Source organism: Grampus griseus (genome assembly GCF_964374135.1).
Source record: "Grampus griseus genome assembly, chromosome: 7".
Lineage (NCBI taxonomy): Eukaryota > Metazoa > Chordata > Mammalia > Artiodactyla > Delphinidae > Grampus > Grampus griseus.
The window spans coordinates 88,542,559-88,569,122 of NC_139001.1; the positions used below are offsets into that span (position 1 = coordinate 88,542,559).

General features: G+C 34.4%; 1 protein-coding gene across 1 annotated transcript in view; it reads left to right on the forward strand.

The window, feature by feature from the left end:
- LRP1B (LDL receptor related protein 1B) overlaps window positions 1-26,564 on the forward strand; it is a gene marked incomplete at its 3' end in the record, with an annotated part of 1,802,496 nt that overhangs the window by 1,197,811 nt on the left and 578,121 nt on the right. The window contains exons 28-31 of the mRNA XM_082657914.1: window positions 2,884-3,015; window positions 5,220-5,447; window positions 16,296-16,470; window positions 17,283-17,377. Of these exons, the coding sequence (XP_082514040.1) occupies window positions 2,884-3,015; window positions 5,220-5,447; window positions 16,296-16,470; window positions 17,283-17,377 (630 nt within the window). The remainder of the gene's footprint in view (window positions 1-2,883; window positions 3,016-5,219; window positions 5,448-16,295; window positions 16,471-17,282; window positions 17,378-26,564) is intronic.

The following is a 26,564-nucleotide window of genomic DNA, read 5'->3' on the forward strand; positions in this document are numbered from 1 at the left end:
TTTTAGGAAGTTAGAGCAGCAATCCAAGCAAGAGATGGAGAGAACCTAAATTGAGCCAGTCACCATAGAATTAGAGAGAATGGTGTATGGGTTTAGAGTACGGATTCTTAAATTCTTTGGTGCAAGAACTATGTCTTGTCTACTATGATATCCAGCTTTTTAAAACTAAGCAGAACACTGAGGTACTTCCTAAATATGTATTCAGTGCATAGATATGAGGGGTGTTACATGTATCTGAGGTTCTTTTTTTGGTCACCTTGAGTTTTGATAATATGAACAATCAGTAAACCCGGTCTGCACACCTATATATGAATTTCATCTGTTAAGATTGCTTATAGCATTCCATCGACTGCTCAGCTTTTCCCATCTCCTAGATACGATAAATGGGATAGCCTTGGTTTGGTAGGAGTTTACAACCTCTGTATTGATATTGGACTTTGCAATAGTATTTCTCATAAAATAGTTAATTACTTTATATCAGGTGTTGGCAAACCTTTTCTGTAAAGAGCCAGAAAATAAATATTTTAGGGTTTTGTAGGCCAAGTGGTCTATGCTGAAACTGCTCAACTCTGCTATTGTAGTGTGAAAGCAGCCTAGATAATATGTAAACTAATGAGCATGGCTATATTCCAATAAAACTTTATTTACAAAAATAGGCAGTGAACCAGATATGACTCCAGGATCCACATTTGCTAATCCCTGCTTTATATTAAAATGTGAGTATGTGAACCAAATTCCTTAATTTGGTAATTAGAATAGGTATCTGTTTAAATGCATGATTAGAAAGAAACTTCAAAAAGATTTAACACCACTCTTTCAAAGTGAGAAGAGATAAAAAGTGAAAGAAGTTTTTGTGGATTTTTTCCATGCTGTGAAGCATAAAATATTGTGAATATTACCTTACAGTGTTATCATTAATACAGATATTGGGCTACAAAGTCAATGTATTTTTTACTTTAGTATGAATATAGAAATTTAGTATGTCATCATTGATTTTTAAAAGTTTTTAATCACAATTACAGGATGTTGAGAAGAGCTAGTATGATTCTGGGCTAAAGATAATGATGTTCAAAGCGAAATCCAAGTACCTATTATTGAGCTGTCATGGATTAGGCTTTTAATTCTTTGAGAGGAATAGCATTTCCTATGTCAATGTTTTTAAACAAATTTCTCCTCTTCCTTCTTCCTTTTCCTCCCTTTACTCCTCTTAATTTTTCTGTTTTTCTCCTTCTTCCAACAGTGCCTCTTCATTTCACCACCTTTTCTGTAACATTTTTCCTCCTTAAAAACCTTCCCATCTAACCTCTTGCTTCTATAACCTGCAATTCTTTAGAGACTCCAATTATGATAATGAAGTTAAATGGGAAGAAAGTAGAATATGTGGCATTTATACCATGTGACAGAGGGACATGCACTCCTACAGAATCTCTCAACTTTAGCTTCCAGTATTTTCTAATAATTTTTGTTCTTAGCTGATGTGCTTCGGAAAATGTTTCTGAGTCTTTCATTTCCATTTATTTATTTATTTATTTTTAAATTTTTATTTTATTTTATTTTATTTTGCGGTACGCGGGCCTCTCACTGTTGTGGCCTCTCCCGTTGTGGAGCACAGGCTCTGGACGCGCAGGCTTAGTGGCCATGGCTCACGGGCCCAGCCGCTCCGCGGCATGTGGGATCTTCCTGGACCGGGGCACGAACCCGTGTCCCCTGCATCGGCAGGCGGACTCTCAACCACTGCGCTACCAGGGAAGCCCATCATTTCCTTTTATTTACTTTTTAAATCAAATACACAGACATGAATTGTTTTTGTTATCTTGTGGGGAGGGTATGAAGACTGGCAAAAGCCACGTTGAGTATTTATTAAATTCAGTTAATTTTTCTACAATTTTTATTATAATCTACTGATTTTTATTATTTGTGCTTTATAAGTCTACAAGATTAATATTATTACACTGAGCAATAGATCCATTTGTTAGGAAGATTTTAGTTGAAAACTAAAATATTGTTGGTGGGATCAGAAGGTATAACTCTTTCATGCCTTCAACTGACAAACATAGTTCTAAAGAATGTATTCTACTAGATAGTCTCTATAAAAATGAGATTTGAAAGAACAATTTGATCAATTGACATTAAAATCTTATCCAAAAGGCATGATGACAAAATAAGAAACACAAAAGAATGAGAGAATGACATTGAACTGCAAAATTTAATATTCCATTCTAAATTTGAATATATCATGTTATTTATACAATGGAATATAGTAAGTATGAGTTATGTGGAGCAAACTTTAGCCATGGAATAAGTTAATACAGAAAAAAAAAGAAGTAGGTGTCATTATAATGAAGGAAGACAAACATGTTTTTCACATAGGCCTCTGATTTGAAAAAGAAGAAATGGCCTGAAGGGGTATACAGTATATGTAACAGCAGTTTCCTATGGAAACTGTTCGGAATGTCGTGCTAAGGCAAGAAGGGAATCTATATGCTATGGTAGGAGAATAACGACATCCACTGGAACTCCCAACACTGGCATGATAGTCTACCTGAGTTTATTTTATACTAAATGTGATAATTATTCCTGATTATTTCTCAGACTAAATCCTTAAAAAAATTTTTTTGCTTCTAAAGCAATAGAATGCATACCATTCCTCTTAGAGGAAATTGAGGGAGTTATCTTAGTTGTTATCTTCAAGGAGGAAAAATGTTTTTATTCATGAAATTGTTGTGTATGATTGTCTCTTATTGTCATATTAATCACTCGAGTAATGGGTGCTATGTAGGGAACTTCACTTTGAATCATTACGTGAATAACCCTTGTCAAACTCAGAGGTTCCCTAATCTAGTCTTCCTTCTTTACTCTTAATATTTCACTGTGTAATTACAGCTCCCAATCCGTGTGCAGCTAATGATGGCAGAGGCCCCTGCTCTCATATGTGTCTGATCAATCATAATAGGAGTGCTGCTTGTGCTTGCCCACACTTGATGAAGCTTTCCTCAAACAAGAAGACCTGCTATGGTAAATTTCTTACAGTTCTTATCTAAACTCCAAATTGAATTCTCTCAAATTGTATTAGCATTCAGATCTTCCTCAAAGTAAAGCGGAAGAGGTTTTTAATGTCCTTAAAAATATTAGATGTGGTGCTATTTTCAGACTCTGTTGATTCATCTACTTTTGGGGAGACTGACAAATTCTTTAAATATGTGATATGCTGCACTTTGCTGTTTATTACCTTATTCACTTTTTTTCTTGCTACTTTCTTATTCGGTGTGTTAGCAGAATTTATCTCTACAAAACAGGGAGATTTGTAAGTGAAAGTGCATTATCAGAAAATGATGATGTAGGTAACCTGCATAATAAAGAGGTACTTAACAGCTTTAATCTCCTCCTGCTCTTCTGCAGTTACTTTAGCATCATTTTATAGGGTATTATCAAGTTGAAGGGAGAAAATATGAAGTAAAATATGTAACTTGGAAAGGTTTGTAAAAAATACTTAAACAGCATATTTAAACTAAAAAATGAAAATAAAATTTGTGAATGAAAACCAGACTGGGGGTTCTTCAGAACCATTTTTTTTTTTTTTTTAGATTCCATATATATGTGTTAGCCTATGGTATTTGTTTTTCTCTTTCTGACTTACTTCACTCTATATGTATATGTATAGCTGATTCACTTTGTTTTAAAGCAGAAACTAACACACCATTGTAAAGCAATTATACTCCAATAAAGATGTAAAAAAAAAAAAGGACACTTAATAAAAGTTGGTGGTTGATAATAAGATATGTTGGGAACTGTGCTTTAACTCTACACAATTTAGAGGTGAATTCAAAAAAAGTGAAGGTACCTTGAACTCTACATAAGGTTTTTGATATAAAATAATGTCATGTGTAATTACAGATAGAGATCTAATTTACATACCTCATACATATATTCTACATTCTTGAATATACCAAGTTTGCTCTGGACTTTGGACTAGCTGTTCCCTCTTTTAAAAACACTCCTCTCTTAGATTTTCTAATTGTAGGCTCCTTTTTGCTATTCGTCACCTTTGTGGAGGGCTTCCCTGATGACCTAATTTACAGTAGCTCTCCTACTGATATTTTCTTGTTTCTGGTATTCTTGTTTTTGATATTTCTTGTTTCTGTTCTATTATTTATTGTTTGTCCCTCTTAGAATGTAAACTACTACATGAGAAGGCCCTCATTTATCTCATTTACTTCTGTTTTCCGAGGACCTGTAATTTTGATTGGCATATAGGAAACATTCAGTTAATATTTGTTGATGTTAAATAAATGGTTGCTCTCTTATTAAGTCAAATGTATTTTTGATGTTGCTACCGTGCCTTGGAAATTAGAACTTCTCAAATAACTTCTCAAAAAATAATCAGACTGTGGGTTTTTTTTAGTTTTGTTTTGTTAGTAATTTTTGTTTATTTGCAAGGCACTTACTTTTAAGGGCAAAAAAGAGTGTATTCATCAAATCTTAACTCAGGAATTTAGGCACATGTGGCTTTACTTAATTTTATACAATAATACCATATCTCAAATATCAACAATAACCCCAAAGAGAAAAACAAGAAAATAGAACATCTGTGACTCCTATTTCTATTAAACCTACTAATATTTCACAAACTCATTGCAAGAAAGGTGCCTATTTAAGTAGAAATGATAGAATGCCTCACAATATTAATTACTACAGATTCACAAAACTTTACAGTACAGCATGCTTTAACATTATATGAACCCTAATTTTGATAGGGAAAATATAAACATGATTTTTAAAAGCAATGTTTAATCTCATTTTATTCAAAGATAGTATAGAAAAAATGTTCTTAGATTCCTTCAAAAAGCACTTAATGCACTGCAATATTGTTATAGTTATAAACAAAGAACAAATATGGCTGTTTGACATTTTTAGAGTTCATGTCCTTTAACAAGTTTGTTTGAATTTCTAAGATCAGATCAATTACTGATAATTTCTTGGCATTTCTAACTAAAGAAAAATGACTTAAGGATTCTAACTTGCTTTACATTTGTTATTATTAAGTACTTTCATTTAAAAATAGATAAATCATTTCTGCCTTCATGTTTCTATCAAATCTTGGTCATGATTTTCTGGTGTTAAAAACCTATTAAATCATCAACAAATAATATTTAGAATTTCTAGACAGCTTCAAACTTGGCAAGCTTATAAAGAAAAACACATTTCTATTTCTTTTCTAGAAATGAAAAAATTTCTTCTTTATGCAAGACGTTCTGAAATCAGAGGAGTGGATATTGATAATCCATATTTTAACTTTATCACGGCCTTTACAGTCCCTGATATTGATGATGTTACTGTGATAGACTTTGATGCATCTGAAGAACGTTTATACTGGACAGACATTAAGACACAAACCATTAAGCGGGCTTTTATTAATGGAACTGGATTAGAAACTGTTATTTCTAGAGGTAAAAGATTTTCACTTTACATCTTAAAAAATGTTTATTATTCAGTTTGTAATAATTGCATCTCTTTTGTATTCTTTTTCTATTATCCAATTCTATGTTGTTAATTGAGAGTTGGAATTGATTATTCACAGATTTAATAATATGCTATATCCTAACAATTGTAGAACGCTATAATTATGTTGCACATAGTAGTCTGATAACTAGAAATTTAGTTTCACAAGAAGAAAAAATTTCAGAACAGATAATTTGCAGATTTCTAAATGAACAGATTTGAAGACTCCTTTTTGCTGATGCGGGAAAAGTTGTATTTGCCTAGAGAAAATATAGGATATTGGTAAAGACTTGTTTCCCCCTCTGGTTCAAGCTTGTTATCAACTTTCTTTTGCATGTATTTTTACAGAACTAGACTAAACAAATAAGAGAGAAAACCTGTTCCTATCCACCTCCTGACCCAGCAGGTTGAATCACCGGTTTTCAGTAATGCTATTGATTAACATTAACCAAAAAAAAAACACGTTTCCCAAAGTAGAAAATATAGCCAAAATGAAACATACATATAAATGCAATGGCTGAATTCTAAATATTTAGCATTGAATTATCTTCATTTTTGCTTAAATTTTGGTATAATGTGATTTCTGGGTCAGTTATCGTTTTAGTGAGTGAATCTTAGTTGAGCACCTGCTGTTTGCCGTGACTGCAAAATCAAAGAAGACACAGTTTTTCTTCAGTTTCATGCCCCCTAGGCATGATAGAGTGATTTGAAGGATGATGGAGGAAGGCATGATCAGTGATCCATATAGATATATCAAACTCCTCTGCCTTGAAGCATACTGACGATTTAAAATCAGACCTTATTTGAGCAATGATCAACTTCTTAATGAAAGCAATAAGAAGTGCAGGTTTTAAATTTACAGTGTTTTTCAAGAGTTTCCACTGGCTTGAGTACCATTAGTAGATCTGAAGGTATTTGAGCACTCAGGTGCTCTTGTATGTATGCTAGCTCTTTACCCATCTCAGGCTAGTACTGTTAATGCAACTTGAATAAATTGGTTATAAGCTTGTTTAAATATTGAATTACAAACTTTCCCTAAGAGAAGAGCCTTTCTAAAAAAGCTAATGCAAAGATTTCCTTTTTGTGCAGGATTTTTTTTTACAGGAGCAAGGGAAAAAATAATTATTGTTAGACTAGATTTGAAAAGACTACCTGGTTAATGATCATGAAAAATCTTGAGAGAACAGTTAAAGCACATAAGGTACTCCCAAGACTGACAGTCAGTTTGGTGGTCCTCTCACAAGAAATTCATAAAAATCTAATAGAAAATTGTTCACATACTTTATCGTGAATGTGAAATACTTTCCAAAGGCTCTATGAATTGTATAAAGTAAAAGATGGTCTATCTCAAAAAAAATTGGGGAAAGATTTTCTGTCTCTAATTGTAAATTGATAACTAGTAGTAATTTGGTGAGTTTATCTTTGAGAAAAATCACAGACTTATCTCCATTTAGCAGACTCTGTTTACAATTATTAACCAAAAATTGAGCAATAATATTTTCTCACTAATAATAGATGTACTCATTAGGATCAATAATTATTAATTCAGGCATTTTGAAAAGTATTAGAATATGTTCTATATGATAAGAAATTGAAGAAGGGGCAGTATAGACTGAATAGTATGAAGTACAGAACAAGAGGGTGTTATATGAGCTGATGGAGCTAAAAAAACAGGAACCAAATCATGCCAGCCTTTATAGGATAACTCGTTGATTTTTATGTTAATACTAAAAATAATGGAAACTTAGGAAATGTTTTAAGGAGAGTACAACTACATGATTATCTTTGCTTTGGAAAAGATCACTCTAGATATTATGTGTAGGGACTTCCCTGGTGGTCTAGTGGTTAAGACTTTGCCTTCCAATGCAGGGGCTGCATGTTCGATCCCTGGTCAGGGAGCTAAGATCCTACATGCCTAGCGGCCACAAAAACAAAACATAAAAAATATATAGATATTATGTTTAGTGGAAAATTGAAAAGGTCTGGGTTGGGGGGTAGGAGGAGCAGTAGACTCTGGGAAACAAGGGTGCTATAGTGGTTTTAGTAAAAGGTGATGGAAGCCTGGACAAGGGTGGAAACAACAGAGATAGTGAAATGTGGAAAAATCATTGAGGTATCAATGAGTAAATATATGAAATAACTGAATATGAAAGTTGAGGAATAGACATTTTCAAGGACAACTCAGTTTCTGGCTGCCCCACAAGTTAAATGACGTTGCTTTTCCCTTTCTTCCAAAGTGAAACCTTGTTAGGGACTGATATGTCCTTCCATTAAAAGAGAAACTTGAGAGGCTTCCCTGGTGGCACAGTGGTTGAGAGTCCGCCTGCCAATGCAGGGGACACGGGTTCGTGCCTCGGTTCGGGAAGATCCCACATGCGCTGAGCGGCTAGGCCCGTGAGCCGTGGCCGCTGAGCCTGTGCGTCCAGAGCCTGTGCTCCGCAACGGGAGAGGCCACAACAGTGAGAGGCCCGCGCACCGCAAAAAAAAAAAAAAAGAGAGAAACTTGAGATGAACTTTTGACAGTTCAGTTTCTGAATGCATCAAAGTATCTTAAATCCTGCCAGTAATTGTACTTTATTTTATGCTTTCATCTTTTAGATTCCTTGTAAATGACTCTTTGGCCTTTCTCTTACTTCTTATACTGTTGGCCTCTGTATTTTCTCACTTCATTGTCTTCCATCTACTGGAATTTTTCTTGAGACACTCTTCATATTTTCCTCAGCCCAAGTCTAAGGTGAAACCACCAAAAAAAAAAAAAGAATCGGGCCCCAAATCAGTGAGATCTAGATTTTGGAAACAGTCCTTGAATTAAAGTAGAAAGTTTAGACAGGGAACATCTGTTGTTTTGCCTGTTACTGAATAGAATTTTCAACTTTCATTTTCACCCAGGAAGCCTTTTGGTGGAAGAATGTCAACATCTGTGATTTAAAAAAGAGGAGAGTAAAGAAAAGAAAGAAAGAAAGGCGAAAATGATACCTATAAATGCCATTCCATTGAGAACTGTGTATCTATAGCAATGGGTGCTAAATGAGCAATACTTCCCACATATATTCTTTATCTTTTAGTTAGAAAGATAGAAATGCTATTTTAGTTTACTCCATGGGCTTTTTTTTTTTTTTCTCACACCATATTCTGGATTTTGTATCTGGGATGTTGAATGGGTGGGGAGATAGCAATTATTTCACTAAGACAATCTATAGCCTCAAAGAGCTTTATATCTGGTGAGAGTGAATTGTAAACATCTAATTAAAGTATAAGACTCAATGAAATAAGGAGGTTAATAAGGTGTAAGCCACTTCTTACAAAATTAGCACAAGGAGTACTGAGTTCTTACATGGGATTACTAAATTTCCCACTTAGGAGGAGGTGGTGAAATGAGGGTTCTGGAGGAAACTGTAGCAAGATCAATCTGGTTAAGCTATCAGTAGGCACAAAGATCTGGACATACATACATACAGAGGAGCAAGCAGTGAGGGGCAGATAGATCTTATAAAAGAGTAAACTAGAAGGTTCATATCATGGCAGATCACAGAGGGTCTTATACCAGAGGAGCTGTTTTTGTTTTTTGTTTTGTTTTAGTTTTCTTCCCTCAAGACAGTGGAAAGCTGCTGAAGACTTTTACAGAGGGGTATAGGTCATTCAAACGCTTTTGAAGATAAATCACATTATCAACCTGATAGTTAGATAAGTGAGAAATTATAGACAAGGATACAACTAGAAAGTTACGGAGATGTTCCAAATCTGAAACAAAATTTAGATATAAGAAGGTGACAGACACCAAGAGTAGATGTAGAAGTAATTGAACCTGATGAATGAAAGAGAGGTGAAGTTGACCAAATTATTGGAAAGATATTGGAGACATTGATCCAGATGAAAATAAAAGAAGGAAGCTTGCTTCAGAATTTTTTCCCAAATCAGCATCGAGTTGTTTCTATAAGATAGGAATAATTATAGGTTTAGGACATTAAGAATATAAAGATTAGTCAAAGAGTTATACTTCTGCCCCTATGTTCTCTCAAAAAAAAAAAAAAGATTGGGAATGCATACATATTTGTTAAAAGTGACAAAACCAAGGCCATGGTAAATGCTCAATTGTTCAGAGTTGGAGAGGCATAAAATTAGTGAGGGTGAGCATAGAAGGCTCCTAAAGTATTTATAATGTTCTTAAGCTGGATCATGGATTTATGGATGTTTTATTAATTTGCATACCATGTGTTATATATAGTAACATATATAACACGTACATGTATATATATTTGTATGATCAGTTTTTCATAAGTGCAACAAATAGAATATTAATATTTACAAAGTTCCCTTGAGAAAGCTTTTTACAAGCATTACCAATTTGATTTTTTAAACTTTGCTTCTAAGAACAGTAAAATAATTGTCCAGAAACCTACTGCAAATGAGTTTTGATTGGGTGAAACCATAACTGCCCTCAGAAAGTTATAAGAATTGGGATCCCTTCCTCCTTTGAAGGCATGCCTGATTTGGGGTAGAAGTCTTTGTGTTCACACCCAAGAAGCTGGTGTCAGCAGGTCCACTTCATAGGAAAAAAAAAAGATGTCTCACAAGCAGAGAATTGACAGCCAGTCCTTTTTCATTTAGATTTCTCTACATTTTAACTGATTTGTATGCTTACCTCCATCCCTCTTTCATTTAAGGCCTTCTTTCTGTAATCTTTTTTCTTCTCTCTGAATTACATCCTTTAATGTTCCTTTAGTTTAGTGAGAATCTGTTAGTGATAATCTGATATAATGTCTGAAAATATATTTATTTATTCTTCTTTTTTTAAAGATAATTTTTTTAAATTGTAGTAAAATACCCATAACATAAAGTTTATCACGTTGACCTTTCTATTTTTTTTTTTAATTTTATTTTTGGCCGCACCATGCGACATGTGGGATCTTAGTTCCCCGACCAGGGATCGAACCCGCACCCCCTGCAAGAGAAGTCCCTTGACCCTTCTTAATTGTACAGTTCAGTAATGTTAAGAATATTCACAGTGTGTGACCAATCTCCAGAACTCTTTCTGTCTTGCAAAATGAAATTATGCCCATTAAGCAACAACTCCCCATGCCCCTTCTCTCATCTCCTGGAAATCACCATTCTATTTCTGTGTCTATGAATTTAACTTTTCTAGGTACCTCATATAAGAGGTATCATATAGTATTTGTCTTTTTGTGAATGGCTCATTTCACTCAGCATGATATCTTCATGGTTCATCCATATTGTAGCCTGTCAGTATTTCCTTTCTTTTTAAGGCTGAATAATATTCCATTGTATGTATGTATCACAATTTGTTTATACATTCATCAGTCAATGGCCATTTGGGTTGTTTCACTTTTGGCTATTATGATAATGCTGCAATGGACATAGGTATATGAATATCTCTTTGAGACCTTTAAATTCTTTTAGTCATATACCCAGAGGTGGAATGGCTGGATCATATAGTAATTCTATTTTTAATTTTTTGAGGAACTGCCGTACTGTATCCCGCAAGGCTGCACCATTTTAAATTCTCACCAACAGCCTGCAAGTGTTCCAATTTCTCCATATTCTTGCCAATATTTTTATTTTGTTTCTGTTTTTCTTTTGTTTTTTATTTGTTTGTTCATTTTCTACAGTAGCCATCCTAATGGGTATGAAGTGGTATATACTTGTGGTCATGAGTTGCATTTCCTAATGATTAGTGTTGTTGAATATCCTTTTGTGTTCTTGTTGGCCATTTCTATATCTGCTTTGGAGACATGGCTATTGAGTTTTTGCCCATCTTTTTGTTGATGTTTAAGTGTAGTTTGAAAGACAATGATGATTGAGTACAAATTCCAAGTTTAGAGTTACTTTCTCTCAACCCTTTCCAGATATTATTTCACTATCTTTTCACATCTCTTATTGCTGCTGAGAATCTCTGTCTAATTGTCATTCTTTTTTGCAGGATGTGTCTTTCCTCTCTAGATGCTTTGAAGATCTTCTTTTTCCTCCTGATAATATTTTTATTTAGCAACCTAAAGTGTGTTGTACTTCCTTTTGGGTCATGTCTTTCATCAGCACAGGAGGAAAACCCCTCAATGGTCACCAATCTGACCATTTTTTCTAGCCTAGTCTCTCTATTCCTTCCTTTGTAAACTCTGACTAGGTATGGTAGGTTATTCATTCTAACCTCCAACTCACCTAATCTTTTTGTTTCTCTGTGCTTTCTCTGGCTAACTTCCTTCAATTTGTCTTGCAGTTCACTAGCTGTCTTGCAGTAACTATTGTCTAACCTGCTGGTTAATCCATCTAATGAATTATTTTTTTTAATATTTGCAAGTTATTTTTGCTTCTCCTTTATATATATTCCAAGAAGATTTTTTAAAATATTGTACCTTGCTTATTATTTTGAAGCATATATTTTTCTTTAAAACATTCCACGCATTTTTCTTTATCTTACACATAATAATTTTAAAACATGTAGGCTTTGGAGACTTAAACCTATTGTTTATTTTTCTCTTTATTCTTGGTCTTATGTCTCATTTCTTTTAATTTTTTGTTTTAATTTTTTGTTCTGATCAATTATGAGGAGATACTCAGTCTATGGAAATTGTGAGGGCCTGGGTTAAAAATTTTTTTTCTTCCATAGAGGATTTGAATTTGCTTTTGTTGGAGGGAAAAGGAGTGACGATAAGCGAGGAATCACTTTAGTTTGATTTCTCCTCTACCCAACCAATGAATACCTTGTTTATATACTATTAATCTCTTACCTAAGTGTAGACCTATGCTTAGAATTTTTTTTTTCATACCCAGGAAAGAGACAGAAAAAAATGTTTTATATTTATTTTAAAAATTATTCTCCTTTTTAAGTAGGCAGATTTTTTATTTCCTCACCCAAGGATGTAGATCCTTCTGATATCCTGGGATTGCTCTTGTTTAGCTCTGCTACTTTTTGTGAGTTTAAGGACTGAATCCTCTTGCACTGAGCAACTAATAATCCTGGAATCTGTACATTATCATTACAAGTTTTGGTTCCTGTGGCAACACCAAACCTGTATTCCCACTTCCCTTCCTTTATGATTTTAGCTAACATACAAGTGTGTTAGCACTTAGAGATATTCCTGTCTGTCTTATGATCTCAACAATGCATTTAAAAGTTACAATTTAATATACATCAGGGAATTTTGTGGCAATGGAGGGCTTTTATGAATATCTAATCTGCCTTTCTTCAAGAAGTGAGAGTCCCTGGAAATAGTAAATTGAACTTTCTGAGAAACTTGTTCAGAGGTCTTGGCCTGACTTACTTGAAAACAAGAGTTGAGTCAATTCATTATTTTAGTATTTTTATTAAAAAAAGAAAAATATCATTAAACATATTGCAGTTTTTATTCTCCCCCCCCCCACCCCTTTACTGTGAATTTACCAGGACACTCGAAAACAATGAGACTTGGACATTAGTGGTGGTCAGAAAAGACATAAAATTTATCTTAGGCATAAAGCTGATAATTAGAAGCTCCAAACTAATAGACAGGAAAAGGGTGAGGATAGAAAATGAGAATTGAGATTGCCTGAGTATATGTTTAGATATGTACTCCTGAAAATACACTTGAGGATCTTACATCTGATAGTTTTAGCTCAGCTCACATATCCTTAAAATTATGGATTGTGTATATCATGAATTCATTCATCAATTCATTAAAAATATTTATTTTGAAGGCAATGTTGTATACGTTTGGGGTGGGGAGCTATAAAGATAAATTAGCAAGGAGCCCACCTTCAAGAAGTATATGTGAAAGTACTAGTATGTTAACAAATAATTATCACATTAGGTAGAAAGGGATTGACCAGATATAGTCCTGTTGAGTTAGGTAGATAAAGAAAATCTTTATGGCTGGACTATATAGGAGAATTGATTAGGTTTTTGTGGTTGAAGGATGATGTTGCCTATCAGCTGGCCTATTCTGCATGAGATTTAGAAAAGTGAAGATGTGATTGGATGTGAGGTCCAGGTAATTCTATACAGATTGGAAAGTTTAGGACAAGGCTGGGAATCTGAGAACACATCAATATGACTGAAGTGTAATAAGATAATTGGCTAAAAATAGTGAGAAATGAGGTTGGAAAGGTAATTATATTAAGATTATACAGAAAGCCAGGCTAAGGAATTTAGATATCACTTTCTGAGTGGTTGGAAGCAATAGAATACCTTGGGGCAACCAAAGGTCATGATCCAGAGCTCTCTAGTCAGAAAAATAACCTGGCAGCAACTAAATCAACTGCTTGAAAGAAGAAAAAGACTGTATACTCTGCAATAGTAAAGATAGAAATAGATTTGAGAGAGCATGAACTACAGAATTCACAAGGACTAAAAGGTATTCATAGCTTACATTTGGCTATGATTTCCAGTTTCAGAATGCAATGTCTTCTCTAGGCTGTATGATTAAGAGTCAATCAGAAATAAGTAAAAGGATTTTGAGCAGAAGAGACAGCGGAAAAAAACCAAACAAACTCTGGATAACATGTATTTTAGAGGAAATAAAAACTTATTTTATTTTTGCCAGTACCAAGCAATTCAGGGTAAAAAAGCAGAAAATATTAAGTCCTTGGTTTGGCAAAGTATCCCTCAACCCTGAATTAAGCTGCATGAACACACATACTCTAATATTCACAACAATCCTATGAATTATCTATAATTATCCTCATTTTGCTGATATAAAAAAGGCCAAAATTTAAGCGATTTAAGGACAAAAAATAGGCACCCAACCTAGCACAGGAAGCCAAATCTTCTCATTACTGTTTCTCAGCAACCAATTAAGTCCAGAGAGTGAAGGAGGAAGAATAAATATTCTGGGTGAGGCAAATAAATATCTGACTTGGCAGGTTTAGCTTTACAGAGGTGTTGTATTACTTTTTCTTCCCTTGAGAAAAGAGGGAACTGGATGAGAATAACTAAAAATAAAAGTAAATTTCAAGTGTTGAGTTGAGATATGAAGTTCTCATACAAAATTTGCCACCTTACCAGAAATTAATGATGAAAGGTAACTTGCAGAATGAGAAGTTGTTGCTTACAGGAGAAATTGAAACATGGGGAATCCCTTTTAAGGGCACTGTGATTAAAAGTTATTTAGAAATAATAAAAAAAATATTGAGCAGGCTCTGTTAAGACTCAAGGATGTAAACTTGGGGTAGAGCCTACCATGCCAGCACGGCACTTCACAGCTGACCCAGAATTGCCAGGCCTCCCTTATTTTGCTCCTTTAAATTTTGAACTAGTGAGACTTCCCTGGTGGTGCAGTGGTTGGGAGTCTGCCTGCCAATGCAGGGGACACGGGTTCAAGCCCTGGTCCAGGAGGATCCCACATGCTGCGGAGCAACTAGGCCCATGTGCCACAACTGCTGAGCGTGGGCTCTGGAGCCCGTGAGCCACAACTACTGAACCTGAGTGTCACAACTACTGAAGCCCGCACGCCTAGTGCCCGTGCTGTGCAATAAGAGAGGCCACAGCAATGAGAGGCCTGCGCACCACAGTGAAGATTGTCGCCCCTGTAGCTGCAAGTAGGGAAAGCCTGCGCACAGCAACGAAGACCCAACGCAGCCAAGCATAAATAAATAAATAAATAAATGTATTTTTTTAAAAAAAATTGAACTAGTTAGCAGACCTTACAAATCCAGAGTTTTCGCTTTCTGGAAATCTAGCTTGGTGGCATCTTTTGAAAATGATAAAAAGGGAAGATGTAGCAATTAGAAGAGCTAAGTAGCAGCTGCTCTGGGTTTCTAGCAGCATTTGGATTGGAACTGCTGCTCTGGAGTAGTGACTACAGCACTTGGGAGCTAGTTATAACTTGCAGAATCTTAGGACCCTCCCCAGACCTGCTGAATCAGAATCTTCCTTTTAAGAGTCTCCACGTGTCTTATAAATTTGAGTAGCAGGGGTCTGGAGAACCCTAAGAGGTACAGCATGATAGAAAACGTTAAAACTTTATGAAATAAAGGCGAAACCAAGTAAAAGTAGTCAAATGCCACAGATTGGGAACTAAATTGGCCTGCTTTACCTGTTAATATGTTAAAAAGATTTCCTAGTATCCATTGTTTTGAACATTTTCATTTTAATTTGTTTCTTTAATTTAAATGTGCAATTATATTTTAGCCTAAATTCCATCATTTTTAAAAAAGATGCCTGATTGAATCATCAAGTAATAGCAGCCCAAATATTCATATTGGATGTAATGAATCAAAACATAATTAGATTTCAGTAATTTCTGTAGAATCCACATTGGAGGAATGTTAAAAGGGCTTTAGTTTCTTTGCTCATATCTCTGTCAATTTCTGTTAATTATCCATTTTAAAAATGTTCAACTCTGGTAATTCTTTTTGGAAAGCTGAATTGTTTTATTTCATTTCAGTAACAAATTGGCATTTAAAACATAAAATGGCCCATTTGTTGATGGCCCACAGTACTTTCTCCTAACTAGAAAGATGTACCATCAACTAGAGAAGCTATTACTCTAATTTGAATTTTGGTCACCTTGGCCCATAGGACTGCTGCCTGTGTCTGCTCCTAAGTGTTTACTAGTGAATCATTGACTTAGTGTAATTTCAATGCTAATTGTTACTTCAGGTTTTCAAATGGCTCAGCAGTAAGACATTAATGATTATTCATGCCTTAAGAAGGGCTGATAAGGGAATGAGATTACAGTCTTGTACAATATTAGCTAACTAATACTGTAAATTAAATTTTCCCTGAGACAGAAAATAACTGACTTAGAAAGCCAAAAGAATGAAAAACTTCATTCATTTTTAATTTTCTCTCTCCTGTTGTATAGATATTCAGAGTATCAGAGGGTTAGCTGTGGACTGGGTCTCACGTAATTTATACTGGATTAGCTCAGAATTTGATGAAACGCAAATTAACGTGGCAAGACTAGATGGCTCCTTGAAAACCTCAATTATCCACGGAATCGATAAGCCACAGTGTCTAGCAGCTCACCCAGTCAGGGGGTAAAGTATGATTATTTTTTTAATTTTTCAAAAATTTTACACACTTTTGCTCCGATTTTATGTAAAACTTTGTTGAATTAAGACACACACACACATACATACATACATATATATAAGCTATACAGTCAAAAAAGCAAATGTGAACATGGAAGTTGTACGAGATCCCTGGTTAGAGATTTCTGTTTTCTGCATGAAATCAGATTTTTATATATTATTGTAAAATTTTATCAATTTATGTTTCTAAAGAGTGACAGTTCAGAATTTTAAAAAAAAGATGCCAGGAGAAGTTGTTAATTTCATTTCAAATACCAGTTGTTAATAACATATTTACTGTGTGTTAATATTATGGTCACTGCTAAGTAGATCAGATTCTCCCATCTTCTGGCTAGTCATCATGTACCCATGTACAGAACTTGGGTAGGGCTAAAAGAAATTCTTTCTCCTGAGTGCTTTCAACTGGAATGATTGAAATGACTTTGTTCCCTTCTCTGGTGCCTGATTTCTCCAAGCCAAGAGGATTCAATCTTGATGAATGACTTTAAATGGAAATAATTTACTGTAGTCATATTTAAATATTCAGTTGTGAATGTAGGTGCGGGAAAGTAAGTGAGATAATTGTCCTTCAGTGACAGGAAAAAGCAAGTGGTACTTTCTTCCCAGGCAAGTGGCTCAACAATCTGGGGCCTTCCTGAAAAAACATTATCCTGAGCCAAGAATTTACTTTAATATTAACTTTGTTCTTCAATGTATGCTTCTAGTCAACAAGTAGGTCTATATCTAATATTTTTAAACCATATCTCTTTTGAATTAAGGAAACTCTACTGGACGGATGGAAACACAATTAATATGGCAAATATGGATGGCAGTAATAGCAAGATTCTCTTTCAGAATCAAAAGGAACCGGTTGGTAAGTTCTGTTTTTTTTTTTATAGTTAATCACTGTAGTTTTTAATATGACCGATCTGTGCTTGTACAATGGATCTTTGACCTAGAGCCTGAAAGAAAATATTATAGATTAGTAATATAAATTAAATCAGAAATTTATCAATCTTATGGAATCCATTTGGTCCATGTAGGGTAGGGAAGAAACATTCTTTTTCTGGAAAAGAAGTTAAGTTTTTTTGATAAGAGAATTTTTACAATATCTTAAGTATGGAAGTTGCTTAAAACTTAATGTAATTAATAGATATAATATCTTATTCTCACTGGTGAATATCTGATACACCATTTGCTATGGTAGCAATATGATGTACTGAAGCCTCCTCTGATCATCATCATTGTGGCATTATTAATAGTTGCAATGATTTGAGTTTAAGTATTTAATATTTAGTTTTCAGCAATTTTCACTTACTCTGCAGGGTGTTTATTTAGTTTGCCATTCTACCTTTGTTAACCACTGTAACTCATCAGGTAAAATTTCATGGTGCTGAAAGAGAGCTTTGACTCATTCCCATAAGTGATCTTTGAAAATCAAAGTACAAAGATTCTTTTAGAAGATAAAGTTACACTATACTGTTCTTTTCAAATAGATATCTATACATTGTACTATTCTTTTCAAACTGTAATCACTCTTTCCTCATATTCTCTTCTGTTTCTTTGAGAGGCAAGAATTACCATATTGCCTTAATTTATCATCTCAACGTACGTCTTTTTAAAAATCCAATATTGAACCTGAATTTTGATATTATATTAAATGTGCAATGATGGAATATACAAAAGAAAGTCATAATTTTGCTTTGAATTGAATACTGTGTATTTTTAAATCTTGGGGTAAAATCCCTACACCATGAAGCTTTTCAGCAATTTTTTCTTAGTTTTAGAACTGTGGAAGTATACTTTCTTGAAGTATCTCATTTTTAATAGTGATGATTCAATAAAGGGATAATATCAACAAGATTTGCCATAAATAATTCTTTTTATGTGGTCCGTAGAATAAACCTTGTGATGTAAAATGATACTATTAACAACTCTTTTCTCTGGATTGTGTTCTAAGATTTGATACACAATTGAAATTCAAGGTAGTGTTAGACATTAAAGGCAAATTGAAATGCTAATACTTCTGTGTAGAAGATGATAGAACAGAAGAAACAAGGGACTCTACAAGATTAGGACCCATACAAAGGATTTAATTTGGACTAAAGCAATTCAGTTGGTTCTTATCTGGAGTTGTTCAGAATATTTAATACGGAAAAGTGAGTATGACTGAAATAGTATGAGCAAATAAAGTCCTTACATTGTAATGTGGTAGCTATAGGTTACACCAAAATGTTCATTTATACACTCGTTTTTATAAGGGGAAAAACCTTATCTTCTTTCATACTAAATTTCCATTTTCCTACTCAAAATAAATTAAAGAACAGGTATATATGAAGCTTATATAAAGAAAGTTTGTAAGAAAAAGAATTAGTGTTACTATTTACACTTTGTAGTTGGCCCCTCAGGTGTTATACACCAAGTGATATTTTTAACTGTGTATGGATGATGATTAAACATCCAGTAACAAATATTAAATGCCTACTTCATGTCAGTTATTGTTATATTTGAAAATTACTTTAAAATAAATTCAGAATTATACTGTTAAATTTTAATTTGTGCAAGATAGACTATTTTCCCAGAAATAACCCAGAACCTTATTACAAACCATATCTTAAGTCAGCATTAATGAGTATGGCTCGTGAGTCAGACATTCATTTATTCAATAAACAGATTTTTATTGAGTATCAGATTTTGTATTCGGCCTGTTGATAAAAATTTGACATTGTCCTTTTGCTTTAGGGGCACACGAACCTAAATCGTTTTAGATCCCATTAAGTGAATTTATCTCAGTGACTTTGAGCAAATTACTGTTAGCTAGGTGGTACTTGCTTTCCTTATCTGTAAGATCAAGGCAAAATGCCTATTTTGTAAAGTTCTCATGAGGATTAAATGAGGAAAACTTATGAAAAGAACATCTGGCCTTTAATAATAGAACCTATCAGGAGTAGTAGTAGAAATTATACTGGGTCCAATAGACTGAAATTTGAATGATTTGATTGTCTGCAGTATTGAGTACGTATAAATGAATTCAGTAAAGAATAAACATAGAACAGAATCCATAGAAATCTAGCAGAGTAACATATGTAACTAAGTGGGCCTCTGAGATGAGCAAATTTTTATGCACATCTATATTGTCTTAATGCTGATGCTAAGAGGCAAACAAGTTTGAAGTACCGGGTTCTGCTCTCAGATCTTCCCAGCATAGCCCCTTAGGACCAATAGACAACTGGGCCCCCATCTTGTTCTAGAAGTTCTTGATGTGATTTACAAATAAGTATTGCTTACAAGTTCCTTCCAGTAACTTTCTACTTCAGGTTACTAGTCATGTCAACCAGGTGCTAAGACTGATGGTCTCTGTGATGCTGAATGACAGACTGTGCTGTCCATGTGTAAATGTGTTCCTCTTGCTGTTTCTCCTATATTCCCCGTCTAACCCTGTGGCCATTTGGCTCTATAGGAGAAGAAAATTTTTTCCTCTGTCTTTCTAGGTTCTTTTGACTGGGGTAGTGCAGGCATACCTCAGAGATATTGCAGATTTATTTCCAGACCACCGAAATAAAGCAAATATCACAATAAAGCGAGTCACACGAAATTTTTGGTTTCCCAGTACATATAAAAGTTATGTTTACACCATACTGTGGTCTTTTAAGTGTGTGATAACATTATGTCTTAAAAAAAATGTACGTACCTTAATTAAAAAATACTTTATTGATAAAAAATGCTATCCATCATCTGAGCCTTCAATGAGTCATCGTGGTAATGGCAAAGACCACTGATCACAGATCACCATAATAAATATAATAATAAAAAATTATGAAATATTGTGAGAATTACCAAACCGTGGCACAGAGACATGCAGTAGGCAAATGCTGTTGGAAAAATGGTCCTGTAGACCTGCTCGATGCAGGGTAAACTCAAACCTTCAATTTGCAAAAAACACAGTATCCACAGGGTGCAATAAAGTGAAGAGCAATAAAATGAGGTATGCCTGTAATTAAAGTGACAGAAGGCAGATTAACAGGAGAAAAAAAATTAATTATGTAAGTATGGGAGCCCCGTAAGAATGAGACCCAAAGAAGTGACCAAAGCAGGCAGCATTTATACCTTTTAGACAAAGAAACAATTATTTGTGAAGAGTTGAAAAGACAAAGGGGTTTGGGCTTGCAGTTCCAAAATAATGAAGTAACAAAGCTTATTTATACTGCTTTCTTGGCCTTGAATTCCCTATCTCTGGTGATAAGGATGCCTTCTATCTTCCTGGTATAGGGAGGATGCCTTCACATGAGGGAATTAGTCCCTGCTTTCAGGCAAACAAAAGAGGCTCAGAGTATTTTTCTTTCACCAGCTGTTTCTTAAGTAACTTTAATTCAATATAATCAATATGGGGGAAGGGTTGGGGGGAGGGATAGTTTGGGATTGACATGTACACACTGCTATATTTAAAATGGATAACCAACAAGGACCTACTGTATAGTACAGGGGACTCTGCTCAATATTCTGTAACAACCTAATTGGGAAAAGAATTAGAAAAAGAATAGATATATGTATATGTATAACTGAATCACTTTGTTGTACATCTGAAACTAACACAACATTGTTAATCAACTGTACACCAATATAAAATAAAAAGTTAAAAAATAAATTAACAACTATCAACAAGAAAAAAAAAATCAATATGCCAACATAGCACATTTTGGGGTGGCCTGTCCTGAACCCCATCAGCTCTCATTAGCAACTCAGATATTTCTCATAAAAAGAAAGAACAAACAGAAATCAATTGGTCAATTTATCTACTTATCGGCAAGTTTTGTTTTGTTTGTTTGTTTTTTAGCACATAGTATAAATATAAAACCAAGTTCTTTTGAATGTAACCCTTATTCATTGCAACCCTGTTAATTGCAATTTTTGATCTATCCCAATAGGCTAGAGAGACTCTTATCTGTAAATTAACTATAAAAAATATTATTGGTGATTAACTTTATAGCAGGAAAGTCTTAACTATATTGTCAGTTTAAATTCTTTATTTGTGAGGAATGGCACCAGTAAAGACAATGCTGGTTTCAAGAGTATTGTAGATACTGATTAAAATAGATTAAAACTGTGTTGCATAGTAACTTTTTTTTTAAGTTAGCATTTTCACTGTGTGCTTGAACCACTTTCTTAAAATATATTCAGCAAGTTATATTGTTTACTAATTTACACAAAATACTGAAATATTTCAGATTATTGTGTTTTCTTTTCTAAAAGTTCTTTTTTTGCTTTTTTTTTTTTTTCCTCTCTTAATGGACAATTTAGAGCTGTGATGTGAATAAGTGGACCAAAACAATTTTTTTTGGTTTATACACAAATTAAAACTGCCTTTTAGTGTAGTATCAAGGTTAAGTCTCATAAGGAAACGTTTGATAGTAGAAGAATTTTTGAAATACTCTTAAGAATTGATGCCACTGTAATCCCACTTTATAAGTTTCTTTTAGAACTATCCCCCTGAGATGATTTGTAAAATGGAATTTTTCAGTGCTATAAGTGAACATATGAATGTGTGAAAAAATAAGTACAAACCTGTTTTTGTTGGTATACAATGACTGTCATACCTATGAAATACTTACATACATAGGGATATTTGTTACTGTGTTATTTACTCATTGAATTTCACTGATATTTTGCACTGCAGGAAGTTATTGTAATTACTTTCTCATGATGAATCTGTCTGAGCCATCTCTGGCTTAAACTCCTGCCCACTGCATTCCCTGAACCATTTCCATGAAGAAAATTAGGTGATTAAGAAAGCAGGAGCTACTGTTCAGTTGATTTTTCTCCTTTTGCATATTGACTGTCAGATTATAAATTATTTTTAGAAAAAATGTATAGAAAAATGCATGGAAAAAATGTACAAGATGTAAGGAGAAAAAACAATATTCTGTCTCATAAGGCTGGGAAGTGTCAAATGAAAACAATCATTCTCTATAACCCTTTATGAAACCTGTATTCTCACTGTGAAGTTACACCTTTGTGGTTGTATGCACTTAGCCTGGGATATATGATGAGGATGTCACTTTGGCAACAAAAATAACATAATTATAGTGACTACTTGTTATGGATTTAGAATATATTAAGCACTTGCAAAATGCTTTTCATTAATCATCTCATGGTAATCATTTCTGGAAGACTTTCTTACTCTTCCTTTATAGATTCAGAAACCGAGGCTTGTTGAAAGAAATGAGTTGCCTGTGATGAATGGTAGAGTTGGGATTCAAAACCAAGTTTATCTGCTTCCAAAGTCATATTAAATCTTAACCATATGCTATGCCTAGAGAGGCTCATTTCATATAGTAATTACCTGACCTCAAGCAAAGATCAAGGAATAAAACTGGTACTTAGTCAAGCATGGAAGGTGGGAAAGAAAAATCTAGAGCTTATGTACTCCTAAGAAATGTGGGAACAAGTAGGACACTGCAGTCAGCTTTTCTAAGCAGCCAGGGGTATGCAAGAACCAGTCTCACCTCTGTGTCAATTTTGCCTCACAGTTAATTATTTCTGAATCTTTAAATGCATGTTTTAAACAATAATGTCACTGATATACTAGGCCTTCTAGTTTGTGGAATTGTTTTCATATTTTAATTCACTGGATTTCCCTTACTTGTTTTCTGTTAAATCCATATGCATGAAATACTTGAAAGAGAAGTGCATAGTGATCTTATCAAAACACCCAACTTGGCATTTTATGAGTGTGTATCACTGAAGACCAAGTAATTGCAGCCTTCAGGCAGTTTGGGCTGAATAACTTTGTTTCTGTTAAATACAAATCAACATTCCCATTATACATTGTTGAACTAAATATTTTCAATTAAGATTTATTGCTCAGTCTTGGATACATTAAATGCTTAGAGCAGTTTACAAAATGGGATTTTAATTTACTGCTTAAAGCCATTTCAGAGTTTAAAATGTTTATATATTATGAATTTTATCCCTCAAGCCTCATATAAAGCATATTGGCTTGTCAATCAGCATTACCCTTCATGGTTTATTCTTAAGAATCTAGTATAACTACATATTTTATTTTCTTGATGTTTTCTGTTCATTTTAAATGTAATCCCAGGGCTTCCCTGGTGGTGCAGTGGTTTAGAATCTGCCTGCCAAGGCAGGGTAAATGGGTTCGAGCCCTGGTCGGGGAAGATCCCATATGCCGCAGAGCGACTAAGCCCGTGCACCATAACTACTGAGCCTGCGCACCACAAGGAAGAGTAGCCCCCGCTCACCACAACTAGAGAAAGCCCGCACACAGCAACAAAGACCCAACTCAGCCAAAAATAAATAAGTTTTTTAAAAAATAAATAAATTAATGTAATCCCAACCAAAAGTCATTTGTTTACTCAACCTTCAAGTACACCTTCTTGAAACCTACCAAACATTTTTTTTATTGTTTAATCATTCTAACCCTTATATGTGGATTTTTAAATCTATTCATGGATAATATTCATAAACACTGTTTACCATATCAAAAGAACTCAAAGACCTCAATTTTTAAAAATAAGATTAAAACAAATTTCTGGATATGTTTCCTTGCTTGACGTAATACAGTTATATATATACTTATTACTCAGCACAGTTACATTTATTATGTGTGAAGTTTAATCAACATACAGAGCTATGCACCCCAAAAGAAATGATAATAATAGGTTACCAAAAAGAATGGAGGAATTAACAAACTGATATTAAAATTAAACATTCATATACACACAAATAATTTAAATTTGTTACATTTTTTAATCTGATCATTTACTCATTCAAATGTTATGGAGTGTAAAAAAAAAAGTTATTAAAAAAAAGGTTATGAAGTGTATACTAGGTTCCAGACTCTGAAAGTAAAACCTGGGACACATTATCAAAGTCATAGTCCAGTAAAGGAAAAAAACAGAAATATAAACCATTTGATGAGACCTTTAGTAGAGTTACACAACAACAAAAACCAATATTGTTCATGAGTACTGTATCCAGACACCATAAAGATAATGTAAGTAGACACTATAAAAATAGTACAACTAATTCTTGGTGAGAAAGAAAAATAGAGGAATGAGTTGTAACCAAATTGGTGATATTTTGTAACTTCAACTGGACCTTGAAGGAAACATATGCTTTTGTTTTTAAGGTATGACGGAAGAAGGGGCTTTCCTTATTCTTTTTCATTTTTTTTTTTTTTTGAAGATGTTGGGGGTAGGAGTTTATTAATTAATTTATTTTTGCTGTGTTGGGTCTTCATTTCTGTGCGAGGGCTTTCTCTAGTTGTGGCAAGTGGGGGCCACTCTTCATCATGGTGCGCGGGCCTCTCACTATCACGGCCTCTCGTTGCGGAGCACAGGCTCCAGACGCACAGGCTCAGTAGTTGTGGCTCATGGGCCTAGTTGCTCCGCGGCATGTGGGATCTTCCCAGACCAGGGCTCGAACCCGTGTCCCCTGCATTAGCAGGCAGATTCTCAACCGCTGTGCCACCAGGGAAGCCCTCCTTATTCTTAGTAGAAAAAAAAAACAGGCTTAAAAGGCACAAAATCATGATATATCTAAAAAAACTGAATTATTCTGCCTGTCTGGGGAAAAAAATATCTAATACAAGGGAATATTTAGGATAATATTGACAGGAACTATAATTTTAAAATATTCAAATGACACAATTCAGTGATTTTAAAAATAGTTTGCTCTATTTTACCTATCAAGCTATAAATATAGCTTAGGGAAATTATAAAACTTAAGGCATTAAACCTTTTAAAATGATCTTTTAGAACAAAATACTTCTTAAGAAATAAACGTCACTGACTCTGTTTTTCCTCTAATTTTGCATGTTATTTTCACAAGGCACATAATTTTAAGAGCTTGAACTATAAGATAAATTGTTCCAAGTAAGAGCTTGGGACATTAAGAGCTTGAAATATAAATTGTCCCAAGTAAAATGATTTATGTGAGGGAGAATGGAGGAGATGCTGAAATCCTAACTTGATACAATAAGTAATAAGGAACTAATTAACTTAGGTCTGTAACTGTGTGTCATCAGTGACTTTTTTTGTTTTAATTCATTTATTTATTTATCTTTGGCTATGTTGGGTCTTTGTTGCTGAGCACAGGTTTTCTCTAGTTGCGGCGAGTGGAGGCTATTCTTTTTTGTGGTGCACGGGCTTCTCATTGCAGTGTCTTCTCTTGTTGCAGAGCACAGGCTCTAGGCACGCAGGCTTTGGTAGTTGTGGTGTGTGGGCCCCGTAGTTGTGGCTCACAGGCTGTAGAGTGCAGGCTCAGTAGTTGTGGCGCACAGGCTTAGTTGCTCTGCGGCATGTGGGATCTTCCCGGACCAGGGCTCGAACCCATGTCCCCTGCATTGGCAGGCAGATTCTTAATCACTGCACCACCAGGGAAGCCCCATCGGTGACTTCTTAAAGCGGAGTGAATTGAGAGGATTATTTCAAGGAATCCTTTAGATCAAGTTAAGATGAGGGCGATATAGATACTTGGAGTAGAAGAAAAAAACCAAAAAAGTATTTCCTCTATCCTAGGTTCTCTGGCTAGGGCCCTGGAAATTAGACTGACAACAGACAAATTAAAAAGAGGAAAACAGAGTTTATTAACTCTCATAGCACACATACATGTGAGAGAAACTCATTGAAGAGTAACTCAAAGGAGTGGTTAGAACTTGTGCTTATATAGCATCTTACCAAAGAACAATAAATTTGTAGAGAAATAAAAAGATAAAGGAAAAAGGTTTTAAACTTTCAAGGAAGGCGTACTATGAGAAGGTAAATATATGAGGAAAACTAAGGAAAGATAAGGGTCATTTCGGTAACTTTTGTTACATAGATTCCTCTCAGTGCTGTCTCTGGGCTGGTAAATCTAGACCTGTCTCTGGTGATTAAGAGGCTAAGCCCGCTTTCAGCAAAAAAGGAGGGCAGAGAGCTTTGATTTTTGGTGTCTGTTGTTTCTTAATTATCTTCAGGACAAAATAATCTTTAAACCAAAGAGGTCTATTTTGGAGTGGCATATTCTGATGCCCTACATTCTCAACTTTTTGTTGAATAATA